This window comes from Schistocerca gregaria, chromosome 3, assembly GCF_023897955.1.
Source record: "Schistocerca gregaria isolate iqSchGreg1 chromosome 3, iqSchGreg1.2, whole genome shotgun sequence".
Classification (NCBI taxonomy): domain Eukaryota; kingdom Metazoa; phylum Arthropoda; class Insecta; order Orthoptera; family Acrididae; genus Schistocerca; species Schistocerca gregaria.
In genome coordinates, this window is record NC_064922.1 from 84,604,374 (window position 1) to 84,621,701 (window position 17,328).

The following is a 17,328-nucleotide window of genomic DNA, read 5'->3' on the forward strand; positions in this document are numbered from 1 at the left end:
TACTATGGTGATGATCTGTCCATGACAGAAATAGCTCTTCCATCGAAAGTGTCCTTTACATATCTCACTGCCTCTTCCACACACAAATTAAATGTCACGGATTAGAACGAGCAATCTGCATTAAGCTCTTTCCCGATTCTTGTCTCTGGTGCAAGAAAGGAAATGCTCGTAATCCTCTGAATCATAGATCCACACGTAGCCATTGATTTGTAGTACGGTTTTGGAACACATTACGAAAAACTCGAGAAAAACGATCTAATGAAATATAACCTACACGGTTTCAGAAAATATCGTTCTTCTGACACACGACTATCTCTTTATTTACACGAAGTAATGAGTGTCATCGAAAGCTGATTCCGCATTTCTAGATTTCCGCAAGGCTTTTGACACAACTCTCGTCACACATCGGAAAAGTAAAAAGAAGAGCAGCTGATTTTGTTCTATCGTGAATATCAAGAGAGTGTGCCACATATTTAATAAGCATGTTGGGGTGGCAATCATTCAATCAAAGACATTTGTGGTTGCAGCGAGAGCTTTTCATGAAATTTAAATCTCGAACTTTCTCACCTGAATGCGAAAATATTGTGCTGACTCCCATCATTGTAATAAATTAAGAGAAGTTAGAGCGCACACCAATAGATTTGTGTGTCCATTTTCCCAAGTGCTATTCGAGGGCGGCACCATCGATAAATGTCCCAAGAATGAAAAAAATGTTATGCCATTCCACATTATGAAAAGCCTTCCCCATTTCTACGATGCAACATGCCTTTCTTTTGTTTTGTACCCTACTCTTGGTCATTTGCCACACTTCTAAAGCTGCTTGTAGGTTTCTCTTGCTTCTCCCATAACCAAACTGTCCCTCCCCATAATCTGCTTTTAATTTTCCCTTCCAGTCTTTGACATGATCCTCATGTATTATGAAAGCACATGATACAAAGCTAATTGCGCGATAATTTTCACAATCCATGTAAGGTGACATCGTATCCTGACCTTCATTTCTTACATATTCCGACCTCACCATCGTCTTCTGCCTATCAAGAAGTTTCATTCGAGGCCAAACTCTATAGGTTAGAGTCAATTTTACATATTTCCATTTCATCGATATGCAAATCTAAAAAATAAATCGCAAGTGCCCACCGAGATTAAAAAGTCGGGGCTGGGATATACAAACATTCAAGACACGATGGCCACAGGACCTTTTTTGTTCGGCGGAGGCAACCAGCCCGCTGGAAAGTCCGTAGGAGGGTGAGTTAGAATGCACCGGCCAGCCGACCACTCACGGACCAAAATAGTTTCTGCCAGAGAAAAGCGATAATGGCCTGCATATTCATCTTAAAAGCAAAACCCACTGTATTGTTTGGGAAAGTCCCCAGCTTACGCATTATTTGACGGACCTAGTGCGCAGTTTCAGAGTTCTCACAAGTGGACAGTAAATGCCTAATACAGATGCTATATACACTCCTGGAAATGGAAAAAAGAACACATTGACACCGGTGTGTCAGACCCACCGTACTTGCTCCGGACACTGCGAGAGGGCTGTACAAGCAATGATCACACGCACGGCACAGCGGACACACCAGGAACCGCGGTGTTGGCCGTCGAATGGCGCTAGCTGCGCAGCATTTGTGCACCGCCGCCGTCAGTGTCAGCCAGTTTGCCGTGGCATACGGAGCTCCATCGCAGTCTTTAACACTGGTAGCATGCCGCGACAGCGTGGACGTGAACCGTATGTGCAGTTGACGGACTTTGAGCGAGGGCGTATAGTGGGCACGCGGGAGGCCGGGTGGACGTACCGCCGAATTGCTCAACACGTGGGGCGTGAGGTCTCCACAGTACATCGATGTTGTCGCCAGTGGTCGGCGGAAGGTGCACGTGCCCGTAAACCTGGGACCAGACCGCACCGACGCACGGATGCACACCAAGACCGTAGGATCCTTCGTAGTGCCGTAGGGGACCGCACCGCCACTTCCCAGCAAATTAGGGACACTGTTGCTCCTGGGGTATCGGCGAGGACCATTCGCAACCGTCTCCATGAGGCTGGGCTACGGTCCAGCACACCGTTAGGCCGTCTTCCGCTCACGCCCCAACATCGTGCAGCCCGCCTCCAGTGGCGTCGCGACAGGCGTGAATGGAGGGACGAATGGAGACGTGTCGTCTTCAGCGATGAGAGTCGCTTCTGCCTTGGTGCCAGTGATGGTCGTATGCGTGTTTGGGGCCGTGCAGGTGAGCGCCACAATCAGGACTGCATACGACCGAGGCACACAGGGCCAACACCCGGCATCATGGTGTGGGGAGCGATCTCCTACACTGGCCGTACACCTCTGGTGATCGTCGAGGGGACACTGAATAGTGCACGGTACATCCAAATCGTCATCGAACCCATCGTTCTACCATTCCTAGACCCGCAAGAGAACTTGCTGTTCCAACAGGACAATGCACGTCCGCATGTATCCCGTGCCACCCAACGTGCTCTACAAGGTGTACGTCAACTACCCTGGCCAGCAAGATCTCCGGATCTGTCCCTCATTGAGCATGTTTGGAACTGGATGAAGCAGTCCAGCACGAACGCTGGTCCAACTGAGGCGCCAGGTGGAAATGCCATGGCAAGCCGTTCTACAGGACTACATCCAGCATCTCTACGATCGTCTCCATGGGAGAATAGCAGCCTGCATTGCTGCGAAAGGTGGATATACACTGTACTAGTGCCGACATTGTGCATGCTCTGTTGCCTGTGTCTATGTGCCTGTGGTTCTGTCAGTGTGATCATGTGATGTATCTGACCCCAGGAATGTGTCAATAAAGTTTCCCCTTCCTGGGACAATGAATTCACGGTGTTCTTATTTCAATTTCCAGGAGTGTATTTCTGGATTGGTCGGCTTAAACGGAGTGCCATTCTCCCGTTTGTAAGAGTAGCGTTGATTGGTGGATATTTCTGACGCAATGAGCCGGAGGAATGAGGGAAAGACAGCAGATGATATACCCTTTCGCTTTTTACGTGGAGGGAAGTCGTTCCGGTGACGCTCTTGTAGCGGGAACACGTAGTGGGAGCGAGTGCGCTCGTGCATGTACGCTGAGAGCGAGGAACAAAGTCTCCACTCAGTACTGCACTCAGAGAGCACCTCCGTCGCTAGCGAATCGGAGTGATACTCTATATGGAGTCGCTCACGATTAAACGTTTGTTCACTGTGTTGGCTGCGACACTTAATGTGCGGTGTGAACACAGAGTATTAGTTAGTGTCTGTGAGCAAACATTGAACGACATCGCGTTGGACTGGTTATCTGGCCGGTGTACCACACCAATAGCTAGACTAGGGACAGATAGGAGTCCTTGACTTCATCAAGGTATAGTGAGAGTTTGATTGGCGAAGGTCAATCCAGGTAGAGAGAGATAGTTATGTTATTTTTCAGCGGCGAACGACACAGTTGGAGTCGTCGCAGCTCGCGGTATTGTGCACTACACCATAAGCGAGTCCCATCTTTCCTCCATTAGAAATAACATACTTTATTCACCTCACTCAATTACATTTCTCAGACTTACTTAGAAAAATTCAATCGGATAATTATTCAAGCTGAGTAGGCGCGGCTCTCAGCCATTCTGCCGAGTAAATAACATTCTTAAAGGAAAGGGCTAAAAGAGCTTTCCCACACTTTGTATATAAATGTCATTAACAGGATTTCTCTCCATAAGGGGTAACCTCATATTCAATAAATAAATAAATAAAAAATTGGTGTATCAGTTAATAAATAAAAGTTTCATTTCATTTTTCTTAAATTTTGCAATGAATAATATTTTTCGTTCGTTTAATGTTTTTCTTACACTAACTAGCAATACTCCAGTACCCAAGTATCCCACTAGTTTTGTAAGAAACTAGAATATTTTTGTGTCTTTTTCCTTACAGCGGACGACTCCAGAAGATATTGATTGCTGAAAGTTTTTCAGGCATTTCTATTTGGTACATTAGGAGCGTCTGCCTGGCTTCTGTAGTAGTGTGGGGTGGAAATTGCTTCTTTCAGGAGCCAGTGGGTACTTGTCAGATCAATTCGTTGTACAAATTGTCAACATAACACCCACACACTGACATCTATCCACTCTTGATTTCCTTACAAGCCAGGAATTAGAATGTAAACTGATTATGACTGTCTTTTACAAAACCTGTCATAGTCAAGGTGTAAAACACGCTATCTGAACATTATGTCATAATTTTAATTTATTATTTATGATAGCCAAAAATAATAATACTGTTGACCGATTTTGATAAGCATCTTCAGATAACGATAAATCCTTACCAGGTTGCTAAGACTGTATTAGTGTTTTGGACAATAATTCTTTCCGTAGACTTTCACATTGTGGGAGAATAGGCTGACAAAATTACGGAAACTTCGTCGTTACCTGTGATCGTCGAGCAACCGTGCCTGGGACCGAATACACCTTGTAACAACTACGTACTGTGTGCGTATACAGCGTTTCTGAATTGTCTTCTTCTGCCTTATTCAGTCATTTCTACTTTATTTCGGGGTTCTGAAGGATGCACGTCGATTTAAGATGCGAGGCGCACGGCAGACAAATAGTAGTGGGCCGAGAATGAAATCAGTTGATATCTGAGGCATAATACTTACAAAGTCATTGTCCTCAGCTTCTCCAGATCCGAAACCCTGAAAACGAAACAACAAAAATGTCTAAAAACTTAAAAGCAACTGAAAAGAACAAAACAAAACCACAAAATAAAAGTACAAAAGCTAATGAAACTCAGACACAAAAACAGGAGAAATAACAAAAGAAAAAAAGCGAAAAATCGAAATACGATTGGGTACGAAATTCGACATATTACTGTCTGCATTTCGTGAGGAATAAGGAGTATCAAATGATGTACGAAGCAAAATGTCAATTTCAACAGCTGCAATGAAGGAAAATTCCTCCGTGAGAGTAGTTTACGGTTATAATCACAAGATACTCGCAACGATAGTGCAAAAAACATATGTGTGGTATGTTATTCGGGCTATGGATGAACAAATATTGAATAATTCTTTTCGTCTGTGGGATACTATGATACTGCATTATCTAACTGCCACTGTAACATACACAGACTTGCTTCTCTAACACGCAATTATTTTATGGCGGAGTTAAAAATATTCTCCGTAGGGTTTCTAAGACAATTATTTACAGTGCTCATTACTACACTGATGCAAATTTACTTTTCGGCATAAACGGAAATGAGGATTTCGAACACTACATTTGGAAAAGATTCTCCAATTTCATCCTATCTTCTTGCACTTTCGGTGTGTTGTTCATATTTAAACGTTGCAGAGCATATTTATTAGTGACAAAAACATGTAGAGGACCATCCCAACACTGCGGGAATAAACATATGTAAAAGGAATGAAATGCAGACATCTAACCAGAGATCATATAAGCGTATTAAATAGCTGATTTCGGCCGGCCGGTGTGGCCGAGCAGTTCTAGGCGCTTCAGTCTGGAACCGCGCGACAGCTACGGTCGCAGATTCAAATCCTGCCTCGGGCATGGATGTGTGTGATGTCCTTAGGTTAGTTAGGTTTAGGTAGTTCTACGTTCTAGGGGACTGATGACCTCATATGTTAAGTCCCATAGTGCTCAGAGCCAGCCAACTTATTTCAGATGTCCAGGCTCATTTTCCACTTCACCACTTGGAATGATTAGACGTGCAATTGTTGTTTAGAGTGTGGAAGGAGTTCTAGGCGATGGACAGTACATACAAAAAATGTGATGTTACCCGAAAATTCTCAAAATTTCAAGCTAACCTAGCCGCTTTGTACGGTTTCAGTTTGAATTCACGCACAGTTCTGCGAGGAGACGCTACGAACACACCGCCATGGGCTGCTAAATGGCACAATGATGTTCTCAGGCTTCTCTCCGAGGCCTCTCGTTAAACGTGTCATGCGGTGATCACAGCAGCCGGTCCATACGGGGTACAGCTGCTGGAAGCTCTTCAAACACAGCGACCGTCTCACTCAGTAACGGCCACGTTCGAGGGGCAAAGAGACGGTGAGAAGGTGGCCGTGATGGGCGGTGGGCTCTAGTGATTGACCGCCGTGCGCCGTTCCCGCCACCTCGCGCGTCAGCCGACGTCTGACCTGCCACGTGCTCTCGAGCTCTGCCTGTCCCACTGGCTTCAATGGAAGAGTACGCGTCTCCTGGATGTTGCAGTTCTTCTCAGGGTCGTTCCTATCACTAAGCAGCCTAGGGCGGTATAATTTTAGGGGAGTGACAAGACGGAAAAAAAACTGAACAAATAAGGGAAAAAATGGAAAAGAGGAAAAATTGAGACACTCAATTGTTTTCAAAAGCATACGGAACAGTTACATGATACGTCTTACTTGCATTGACAGAAGTAAACACAATGCCTCTAATTACCTCAAAACAAAAGCTGCCGCTACTGAGTACGAAACGGAAATCGCGTACATCACTGTGCCACTGGGGCGACAAACAAAAGTTGTAGAACTCGTAAAAGAAAATGCAAACAAAACGTAATTTAATTATTTAATCGCGAGACTGTGAATGTTGTAAAAGATGCAATTTATTCTACATTCTAAAAATATTTCAAGCAAAATAGAAACGAAATAACATCACGACTATCTAGATGACCTAGTCTGACGTTTCAGCGTGTCTCACATCAGTGCAGCATAATTTCTAAATTCGAGGAAAAATTCATTCGCACCACAAAACAGTTCCACACCTTTGTTAGTCCATTTTCTTGTAATTAAATAAAACAGGTAATTGATGCCAAATTTCGTTGCACTAGTATATTCAACAGAGTTATAGTTTGAAATGGTCAGTAAATTTTTGGCAAATTTCAGAAATTGAGGAAACAAAATAAGAATCAGTTTTAAGAATGAAAATTGGTGATTGTCACCAGAAATCAGAAAATGAGGACGCCCAGTCCCCTTAGTTTAATGCTGAAAAGTATAAGAAGATATTTGTATTGTTGTGTTGTTGGATGTTGCTGGAGGTGGAGGGGGAGCATAGCGGGAAGACCGATTGTAGTGAAGAGGAGAGGGCGTCGTTTTTCAGTTCTGGCCAAGGCGGCAAAACAACTGGCAACGGCGCCAGCTTTCCGTGCTTGCTAACACAGGTCCTGTTGAGCTACGTCCTGAGTGAATGCCGGGCAGGGGCGAACGTGCCGATCGCTCGATGACGTCAGAACGCGCGCCGACGCTGCACTGTCCTGCTGACGAGGGAAACTCAGCAACCTCCTCCCCCCTCCCCCCTAAGTTTTAGTTGTTACATGGCCCAGTGGATCTACAGGAATATTAAAGAGACCTTTGGAGAGAAGAGAACCACTTGTATGAATATCAAGACCTCAGATGGAAACCGAGTTCTAAGCAAAGAAGGGAAAGCAGAAAGGTGGAAGGAGTATATAGAGCGTCTATACAAGGGCGATGTACTTGAGGACAATATTATGGAAATGGAAGAGGAGGTAGATGAAGATGAAATAGGGCATTCGATACTGCGTGAAGAGTCTGACAGAGCACTGAAAGACCTAAGTCGAAATAAGGTCCCGGGAGTAGACAACATTCCATTAGAACTACTGATGGCCTTGGGAGAGCCAGTCCTGACAAAACTCTACCATCTGGTGAGCAAGATGTATGAGACAGGCAAAATACCCTCAGACTTCAGGAAGAATATAATAATTCCAATTCCAAAGAAAGCAGTAGTGGACAGATGTTAAAATTACCGAATTATCAGTTTAATATGTCACAGCTGCAACATACTAACGCGATTTCTCTACAGACGAATGGAAAAACTGGTAGATGCCGACCTCGGGGAAGATGAGTTTGGATTCCGTAGAAATATTGGAACACGTGAGGCAATACTGGCTGGTCCGGGAGGAGGTTCGAGTCCTCCCTCGGGCATGGGTGTGTGTGTTTGTCCTTAGGTTAAGTAGTGTGTAAGCGTAGGGACTGATGACCTTAGCAGCTAAGTCCCATACGATTTCACACACATTTTAACATTTAGAAGAAAGATTACGGAAAGGCAAACCTACGTTTCTAGCATTTGTAGACTTAGAGAAAGCTTTTGACAATGTTGACAGGAATTCTCTCTTTCAAATTCTGAAGGTGGCAGAGGTAAAATACAGGGAGCGAAAGGCTATTTACAATTTGTATAGAAACCAAATGCAGTTATAAGAGTTGAGGGGCATGAAATGGAAGCAGTGGTTGAGAAGGGAGTGAGACAGGGTTGTAGCCTCTTCCCGCTGTTATTCTATCTGTATATTGAGCAAGCAATAAAAGAAACAAAAGAAAAATTCGGAGTAGGTATTAAAATCCATGGAGAAGAAATAAAAACTTTAAGGTTCCCCGATTACATTGTAATTCTGTCAGAGACAGCAAAGGACTTGGAAGAGCAGTTGAACGGAATGGACAGTGTCTTGAAAGGAGGATGTAAGATGCACATCAACATAAGCAAAACGAGGATAATGGAATGTAGTCGAATAAGTCGAGTGATGCTGAGGGAATTAGATTAGATTGACAATAGTAAGGAAAGCGTTTCTGAAGAAGAGAAATTTGTTAACATCGAGTATAGATTTAAAGGTCAGGAAGTCGTTTCTGAAAGTATTTGTATGGAGTATAGCCATCCATGGAAGTGAAACATGGACGATAAAGAGTTTGGACAAGAAGAGAATAGAAGCTTTGGAAATGTGGTGCTACAGAAGAATGCTGAAGATTAGATGGGTAGATCACGTAACTAATGAGGAAGTATTGAATAGGAATGGGGAGAAGTGGAGTTTGTGGCACAACTTGACAAGAAGAAGGGATCGGTTGGTAGGACATGTTCTGAAGCATCAAGGGATCACCAATTTAGCATTGGAGGGCAGCGTGGAGGGTAAAAATCGCAGAGGGAGACCAAGAGATGAATACACTAAGCAGATTGAGAAGGATGTAGGTTGCAGTAGGCATTGGGAGATGAAGAAGCTTGCGATAGAGTAGCACGGATAGCTGCATCAAACCAGTCTCTGGACTGAAGACAACAACAACATAGATTTGAGGAAGAGTGAGTACAGATGAGGTGCCTCATAGACATCTCACAGAAATGAAAACAATAAATAAACGTGTGTGAACTGTGTTACAACGGAGGAATTCGAGAATAAAATCTTCCAAACCTGAACGGATGAGTCATAACATGCGATATTGTGTAGAACAAATGGGAAGTACGAACTTGTGGAGTTCCCTTCCTTACAGTTGACTGTTGCAGCCGGACGTTGCACCCCGACACAGATGTAAGTCTGAATACAACGAACAGAGACCGCAGCGGGGAGCGGGAAGAACCCTGCATGCATTCTACACTGGACGGACAGTTCATAGAAGAAAAAAAAGGGTCATGAAGAAGATTTGAACATGTATTTCCCCTTCGGAGTCCAGCAGCCGTAACGACTCCGTGGCTAACCAAATACGCTTAATGATGCACTTGGACCGTTCACTGTTTCTATTTTGCTTCTCTTTGCACATTTGAGTACACCTCCTTCCTGTTTTCAAGGTTGGTCTGCGTTTAGTTTTTGACTAACTAACCACTGGGCCATCTTACCACAAAATCTGAGAGGCTGCGATGTGGTGTTTCCCTCGTGAGTAGCGGCTCTGTCTTCAGCGGTGTGTTTAGTAGCATTATGCAGAGATGGGACACACATTAGAGTCGAATGCACACCTATTCGATTTGATGCTGGAAGAAAATATATTTCTGAAAGTCGATGTCGTCAGTGTCAGGAAATAGTCAAGTATTCTGGTGAAACAGAATTGTTCGGAGAGTTTCATACATTGTATAGGAGTTTACAATCACATCCTGACAGTCTTCACGAATGCCTGGGAATGTCTGTGTCTGAATTTGATAACATTTTGAAAAGGATCAAAACCGAATTCAACCTTTTTTTCGTTTCTCTAAATTTTATTTTATACGAAAGCAGTATTAGACAGTTTAAACAGTTGCATTTCGCATCACTAGTGGCAAGAAAGGTGCGAGACATGTATGTGAATTACGGACTACAAAACTGCTGGTCTCGTTTTTTGGCGCTGTGATACTTCCTTTAAAGACACGGCTCGCATTCGCTGCACGCTCGAGGAAGACGAACTGCTTTGTGTTGCACGCGCACGCTCCGCCTGATGTTACATTATATTTTTCTGTTATTTGTACCTGTATAGTTTTGTTTTGTTTTGTTTTTCTTCTGTCACGAAAAATGCATACTTCAGTAACTGGTGAGCCATTGTCCGCTGGAATTGTATCATACGCCTCCGCGATGTTTTCAGATCGCAGGAAGGGACAGAGGGTAGAGAATAAGGAAGCAAAGAATATTATAAAATCATGTCATTAAGAATCAAGGCAGGAGAGTCAATCTTCTCGCTGCTTAGTATGCTGGCGATCTGTTACAAAAATTTGGAAAGAGATAATCTCCACAGGTGTGACGTCTTTTGTGCTCCTGGTGAAAAGCGTCAAAAATCTGAAGTATAGAAGTTAGTTGGTTGGTTGGTTGTTTTGAGGGAGGAGACCAGACAGCGAGGTCATCGGTCTCATAGGATTAGGGAAAAATGGGGAAGGAAGTCGGCCTTGCCCTTTGAAAGGAACCATCCCGGCATTTGCCTGGAGCGATTTAGAGAAATCACGAAAAACCTAAATCAGGATGGCCGTCGTCCTACCGAATTCGAGTCCAGTGGAAGTATAGAAGTCTCACTGTGATTACTTGGATATCAATGTAGCAATGTAATACGAGACACTGTACCACATGCATGTGAACATCACATTTCCACTGCAAGCTAGAAACAGTCGAAAAGCAGTCACAAGTAACAATATTTTAATTGAATGAGATTTTCACTCTGCAGAGGTGTGTGCGCTGATATGAAACTTCCTGGCAGATTAAAACTGTGTGCCCGACCGAGACTCGAACTCGGGACCTTTGCCTTTCGCGGGCAAGTGCTCTACCATCTGAGCTACCGAACCACGACTCACGTCCGGTACTCACAGCTTTACTTCTGCCAGTACCTCGTCTCCTACCTTCCAAACTTTACAGAAGCAGGAGAGCTTCGAACTCCAGTTCACAAGGCACACATGGCTAGCTTCTGCATTCCTGTCGCGCGTTATCCTCCGGTGCAGACAATACACTGACCATTGTGTTGTGAGACAGATCAATTGTTTATTTTTCTCAATAACAACTACTTTATTCGTGATCACAAAATGGTTCTAATGGCTCTGAGCACTATGAGACTTAACTTCTGTGGTCATCAGTCCTCTAGAACTACTTAAATCTAACTGCCAGCCGGTGTCCGTGCGGTTTTAGGAGCTTCGGTCTGGAACCGCGTGACCGCTACGGTCGCAGGTTCGAATCCTGCCTCGGGCATGGATGTGTGTGATGTCCTTAGGTTAGTTAGGGTTAAGTAGTTCTAAGTTATAAGGGACTGATGACCACAGACGTTAAGTCCCATAGTGCTCAGAGCCATTTGAACCATTAAACCTAACTAACCTAAGGACATCACACAGATCCATGCCCGAGGCAGGATTCGAACCTGCGACCGTAGCGGTCGCGCGGTTACAGAGTGTAGCGCCTAGAACCGCTCAGTCACTCTGGCCGGCTCGGGATCACACACTGTCAGTTTGGCAAACCGTAGATGAGCAACCAGTATCTGGCATGTACCTATCAGTCCACCTGAAGGAACGCTCGTCATTATTTTAATACTGCTCAGAAGACGAGAAGAAATAAAATCCTTTGGTAAGTTTCCATTCTAGTCGCTCAGTGTTAAAAATATGATGGGTTACGGGGATGCGATCAAAATTCCAACAGAATGGGAAATCTATTTTTGTTTGAGTTGTTAACCTTTTCTCATTCGAAGAATCATCACCATTTATGAGTAACGGCCACATTTCTCTTGGCGACAGGTTTAATTGTACTACCTTTGTCACAGTGCAATTTGCCAAACTCATCTCACAGCAGCTCTTGCGACAGAATTCCGAAACGGAATGCCTCATTAAACAAATAACTGGCAATCACAGAGCTCAATAGCTTACGAAAAGCCTCATAGTGTCGGTTTGCAGTAACATAAAAGAAGAAATTTCATGTTTATTTTCATACTAGGAAGCTCTTGTTTCGCTAGCTGCAAATAACTCTTAAAAAAATGCAGTCACTGGAGTGAAATAAATAAAAAGTGAAGTATAAGTTCTGATATATCGCTACAGGTAAGAAAGTTTAAGAATTGGCAAGACACTCTCCTCCTCGTGTGCTAACATTCGAAAAACTTTGGTTTCGGTGTCTCGAGCGGTTTAGGAGATACACTCCTGGACATGGAAAAAAGAACACATTGACACCGGTGTGTCAGACCCACCAGTGTCTCCGGACACTGCGAGAGGGCTGTACAAGCAATGATCACACGCACGGCACAGCGGACACACCAGGAACCGCGGTGTTGGCCGTCGAATGGCGCTAGCTGCGCAGCATTTGTGCACCGCCGCCGTCAGTGTCAGCCAGTTTGCCGTGGCATACGGAGCTCCATCGCAGTCTTTAACACTGGTAGCATGCCGCGACAGCGTGGACGTGAACCGTATGTGCAGTTGACGGACTTTGAGCGAGGGCGTATAGTGGGCATGCGGGAGGCCGGGTGGACGTACCGCCGAATTGCTCAACACGTGGGGCGGGAGGTCTCCACAGTACATCGATGTTGTCGCCAGTGGTCGGCGGAAGGTGCACGTGCCCGGACCGCAGCGACGCGCGGATGTACGCCAAGACCGTAGGATCCTACGCAGCGCCGTAGGGGACCGCACCGCCACTTCCCAGCAAATTAGGGACACTGTTGCTCCTGGGGTATCGGCGAGGACCATTCGCAACCGTCTCCATGAAGCTGGGCTACGGTCCCGCACACCGTTAGGCCGTCTTCCGCTTACGCCCCAACATCGTGCAGCCCGCCTCCAGTGGTGTCGCGACAGGCGTGAATGGAGGGACGAATGGAGACGTGTCGTCTTCTGCGATGAGAGTCGCTTCTGCCTTGGTGCCAATGATGGTCGTATGCGTGTTTGGCGCCGTGCAGGTGAGCGCCACAATCAGGACTGCATACGACCGAGGCACACAGGGCCAACACCCGGCATCATGGTGTGGGGAGCGATCTCCTACACTGGCCGTATACCTCTGGTGATCGTCGAGGGGACACTGAATAGTGCACGGTACATCCAAACCGTCATCGAACCCATCGTTCTACCATTCCTAGACCGGCAAGGGAACTTGCTGTTCCAACAGGACAATGCACGTCCGCATGTATCCCGTGCCACCTAACGTGCTCTAGAAGGTGTAAGTCAACTACCCTGGCCAGCAAGATCTGCGGATCTGTCCCCCATTGAGCATGTTTGGGACTGGATGAAGCGTCGTCTCACGCGGTCTGCACGTCCAGCACGAACGCTAGTCCAACTGAGGCGCCAAGTGGAAATGGCATGGCAAGCCGTTCCACAGGACTACATCCAGCATCTCTACGATCGTCTCCATGGGAGAATAGCAGCCTGCATTGCTGCGAAAGGTGGATATACACTGTACTAGTGCCGACATTGTGCATGCTCTGTTGCCTGTGTCTATGTGCCTGTGGTTCTGTCAGTGTGATCATGTGATGTATCTGACCCCAGGAATGTGTCAATAAAGTTTCCCCTTCCTGGGACAATGAATTCACGGTGTTCTTATTTCAATTTCCAGGAGTGTATGAGAGATGTTGCGAGTATTTCGCTCTCGCGGGCGTGAGATCGGAAGTGAGCGCGCTACATAGGATTTATTTTCTCGAGATCGGGGACAGATAAAGACCTCCTCCCAAGTCGAAACAAAAATTCAACATGTTAGCTAAATTTCATACACAGTAACATATGGTGTACTACGCACCAAACGCAAAATCATAACGACCCCTAATTTTTGTTGCAAACTTTTCAAGTTTTACGTAGTGTCTTACTAAAATGTGTACATCACAATAAGAATAGCCATTAGCGAGATGATAGGCACTTCGCCAAAAAGCTGACACATAACGCTACAAGTAAGCAAAAATCAAATATTTTCAGTGAATAGTTTCTGTAAAATCGTTTGAGCAAGATAACAGGGTGCGCGCGCTTCGGTCTGTCAGCGCAGAGCGTCGCCAGTCTGCGCGTGAGAAGTTTGGTGTACGCGTCGCAATATGCGCTGCGGCCCCGCGACTCGTGCGGCACGCGCCTCCGGAAACGCTTGCAGCGAGGAAGGACACTCCGTATCGTCAAATGGAGCTGCGTTGCACTTTACACAGAAAGAGGCGCCCAAAGCTGCCCGCCTCGCTCCACTGAGGCCAGGCCTTGTGGAGGAGTTCCGCCTTTTGCGAGACACCGGTTATGGGTTGTGCTCTGCTCTTCCCAAACGTGTTTCGAATGTTTCTGTATTATCTACAGCGGGTTTTATTTATTTTCCATCTGAAAATTGTTATTTCATTTCAACTTCTTGTTGGTTTACATGTAGAAAGGAGCTATAATTAGGCGTCAGGTTTTACGATCGTTAATATTTACCAGGTGTACCGGTAGGAAATGAGTGTTTTTTGTGAAAATGAAGCACTAATTTTGAATTTAAAAGTAAAACCATTTTATTCAAAGTACTGACCATTGTTTTCTATACATTGTGACCACCTTTCTGGCAATTAGTGGACACCACGCCAATAGAAATGTTCGTCTATCGAAGCAAACCAATCAGATGCCCAATTTTCGACTTCTTCGTAAGAATCTAAGTGTTCCTCGGCCAATGCGTGCCCCACTGATGGAAACAAATGGTAGTCGGAAGGGGCCAAGTCTGGTGAACACTGCGGGTGGGGTAGCAGCTCCGAGCCAAGTGTTTTGATTGTATCCTGAACGAGTTTTGCTTTGTGTGCAGGTGCACTGTCGTGTAAAAAAATTACTTTGCTATGTCTTCTTGCCCGTTCTGGTCTTTTTACGATCAATGCATAGTTCAAATTGATCATTTGTTGTCTGTAGGGATTAGTATTCACAGTTTCACCGGATTTTAGAAGCTCATGATACACCACAAGTTTCTGATCCCACCAAACACAGAACATTGTCTTCTTGCCGAATCGATCTGGTTATGCAGTCGATGTTGATGGTTGTCCCGGATTAACCCATGATTTTTCCCGTTTAGGATTCTGAAAATAAATCCATTTTTCATATGTCTTTTAAGCAAAATTTGACAAATGGTTTTTCAGTTTTCCATCTGTCTTTCGTTCAATTCATGTGGCATCCATTTTCCTCAATTTTGCATCTTCCTCATAGCTTTCAAACGGTCAGAAATTGTTTGTTGTGCAACATTTAGCACTGCTGCCATTTGCTTCTGACTCAAAGTATCATCTTCATCCAATATTGCTTATAATTCGGCGTCTTCGAACTTTTTTGGTGGTCTTCCACGTTCTTCATTTCTTACATCAAAATCATTGTTTCTGAACCGTTTAAACAATTTTTGCATGTTACTTCTGATACAGCATGATCACCATATGCCTCGACAAGCATTCGATGAGACTCTGCAGCACTTTTTTCAAACTAAAACAAAAAATTAATGCTTTCTGTAAATCATCACTTTCTGGTACAAAATTCGACATCGTTAACAGGATGAAAACATATGAAGTCGTTTGTTCCATGACTTGATGTATACTAAATATCTTTGACAAATGTCATACCAACCAAACAAAAAAAATTAAGGCTCGTTCACAACAAATGTTCCCTATCGACACATTTGTGTCTTAACGCTTATTTCATACCGGTAGACCTGGTACAGTTCAGGGCACACGTCGCTGAGTAGAAACATTAAATGCTGTATGCTTTCGTTACGCCGAGGTTTAGAGAGAAGATACCAATTTGCAAATAACATGACTGTACGTATGTTCACATGCGTCATTTGTCGCGAGCAGTTACATATCTTCGTAGTTTTACACATAGCATTCTACAGTTCAGCTTGTCATCTACAAAGTACAGAAACGCTTTCTATTTTACGTCCATTACATTCCCGTGTCACGTAGCCCCAACGCCACTACGGTTGTTAAAATTACGCAGTGGTCAGTGGTTATCAAGCTTTGGCGACGCTCTGTGTTCCTAACATGCTGTGTAACTTAGTCAAATGGCTCTGAGCAGTCCCCTAGAACTTAGAACTACTTAAACCTAACTAACCTAAGAACATCACAAACACCCATGTCCAAGGCAGGATTCGAACCTGCGACCGCAGCGGTCGCGCGGTTCCAGACTCTAACGCCTAGAACCGCTCGGCCACTCCGGCCGGCAACTTAGTCAGGAATAGCCCCTAATGAAATGTCTGTTGACAATGATTGGTGACTGCGCTGGTACCGTAACCGTCCTATGATGGTTGGTTCGGGGTAGGTGGAGGCAGCACTCAAAATTGGGGTAAATAACCTACGCCGAATGATCAACTAGTGAGGAAGACATTAGGTGGACAGAAGTGCTAACTCGCCCTGGGGATTGTAAACTGCGAACGTTTGGCGGGTTGTATCAGTGGACGTGTACTCGCAGCAGGACTGGAATCTTCTGAGGTGGCTGGAGGGGGCCGGGGGGGGGGGGGGGGGGTAACGTGGCCCTGGAGGCCAGGAATAGCGACGGCAGCTGTCGCCTCGCGCTGGACCGTGGTGGCGGCGCGGACCACGTCTGCCGTATCCCAGGTAGGTGCGACTCCGTGCAGCGGTGTGTCTGCTTAAGTGGCTGGGAGCGCTGGTGGTGGACTGCTGGCGGCAGACGCTTTTAATACCGGTCACGTATGAGATCTCTCAAGCCTCTCCTCCATGACTTATAGATCCACAAAGCGTTACACTGTTACTGATAGCCGGCCGGGGTGGCCGAGCGGTTCTAGGCGCTACAGTCTGGAACAGCGCCACCGCTACGGTCGGAGGTTCGAATCCTGCTTCGGGTATGGATGTGTATGATGTCCTTAGGTTAGTTAGGTGTAAATAGTTCTAGGGGACTGATGACCTCAGAAGATAAATCCCATAGTGCTCAGAGCCATTTGTTACTGATAAACGATTTTTTTTTCGTTTGTGGTTCATTTCATGTTACTTATGAGGGGATGAGCGGGGGCGCGGGTGGGGAGCTGACAGTAGCGAAATCGCCAATGGTGGCAAAAAACAGTCACGTATTACTGTTCAGGTAAAATGAATAAAATAAAGGGATTAAAATACACTTAAAAATGCGTGCATTACTATAAAAGATACAACAGATAGTGTTATGGCTTATGCTATGATGAAGATGCCGCTTCTGCCAAATCTAGGATGAACCATTTCCACACTACTGGCAATAAAAATTGCTACACTACGAAGATGACGTGCTACAGACGCCAAATTTAA

The 17,328-nt window shown here is 45.2% G+C and overlaps 1 protein-coding gene across 6 annotated transcripts in view; it reads right to left on the reverse strand.

Moving 5' to 3' along the window:
* LOC126354686 (collagen alpha-1(XVIII) chain-like) overlaps positions 1 to 17,328 on the reverse strand; it is a 2,024,079-nt gene that overhangs the window by 296,176 nt on the left and 1,710,575 nt on the right. The window contains exon 2 of one of the 6 annotated variants that reach the window (XM_050004494.1): positions 4,618 to 4,653. The exons of the other annotated variants lie outside the window; for them this stretch is intronic. Within the exon in view, the coding sequence (XP_049860451.1) occupies positions 4,618 to 4,653 (36 nt within the window). The remainder of the gene's footprint in view (positions 1 to 4,617; positions 4,654 to 17,328) is intronic. 6 annotated transcript variants of the gene reach the window in all.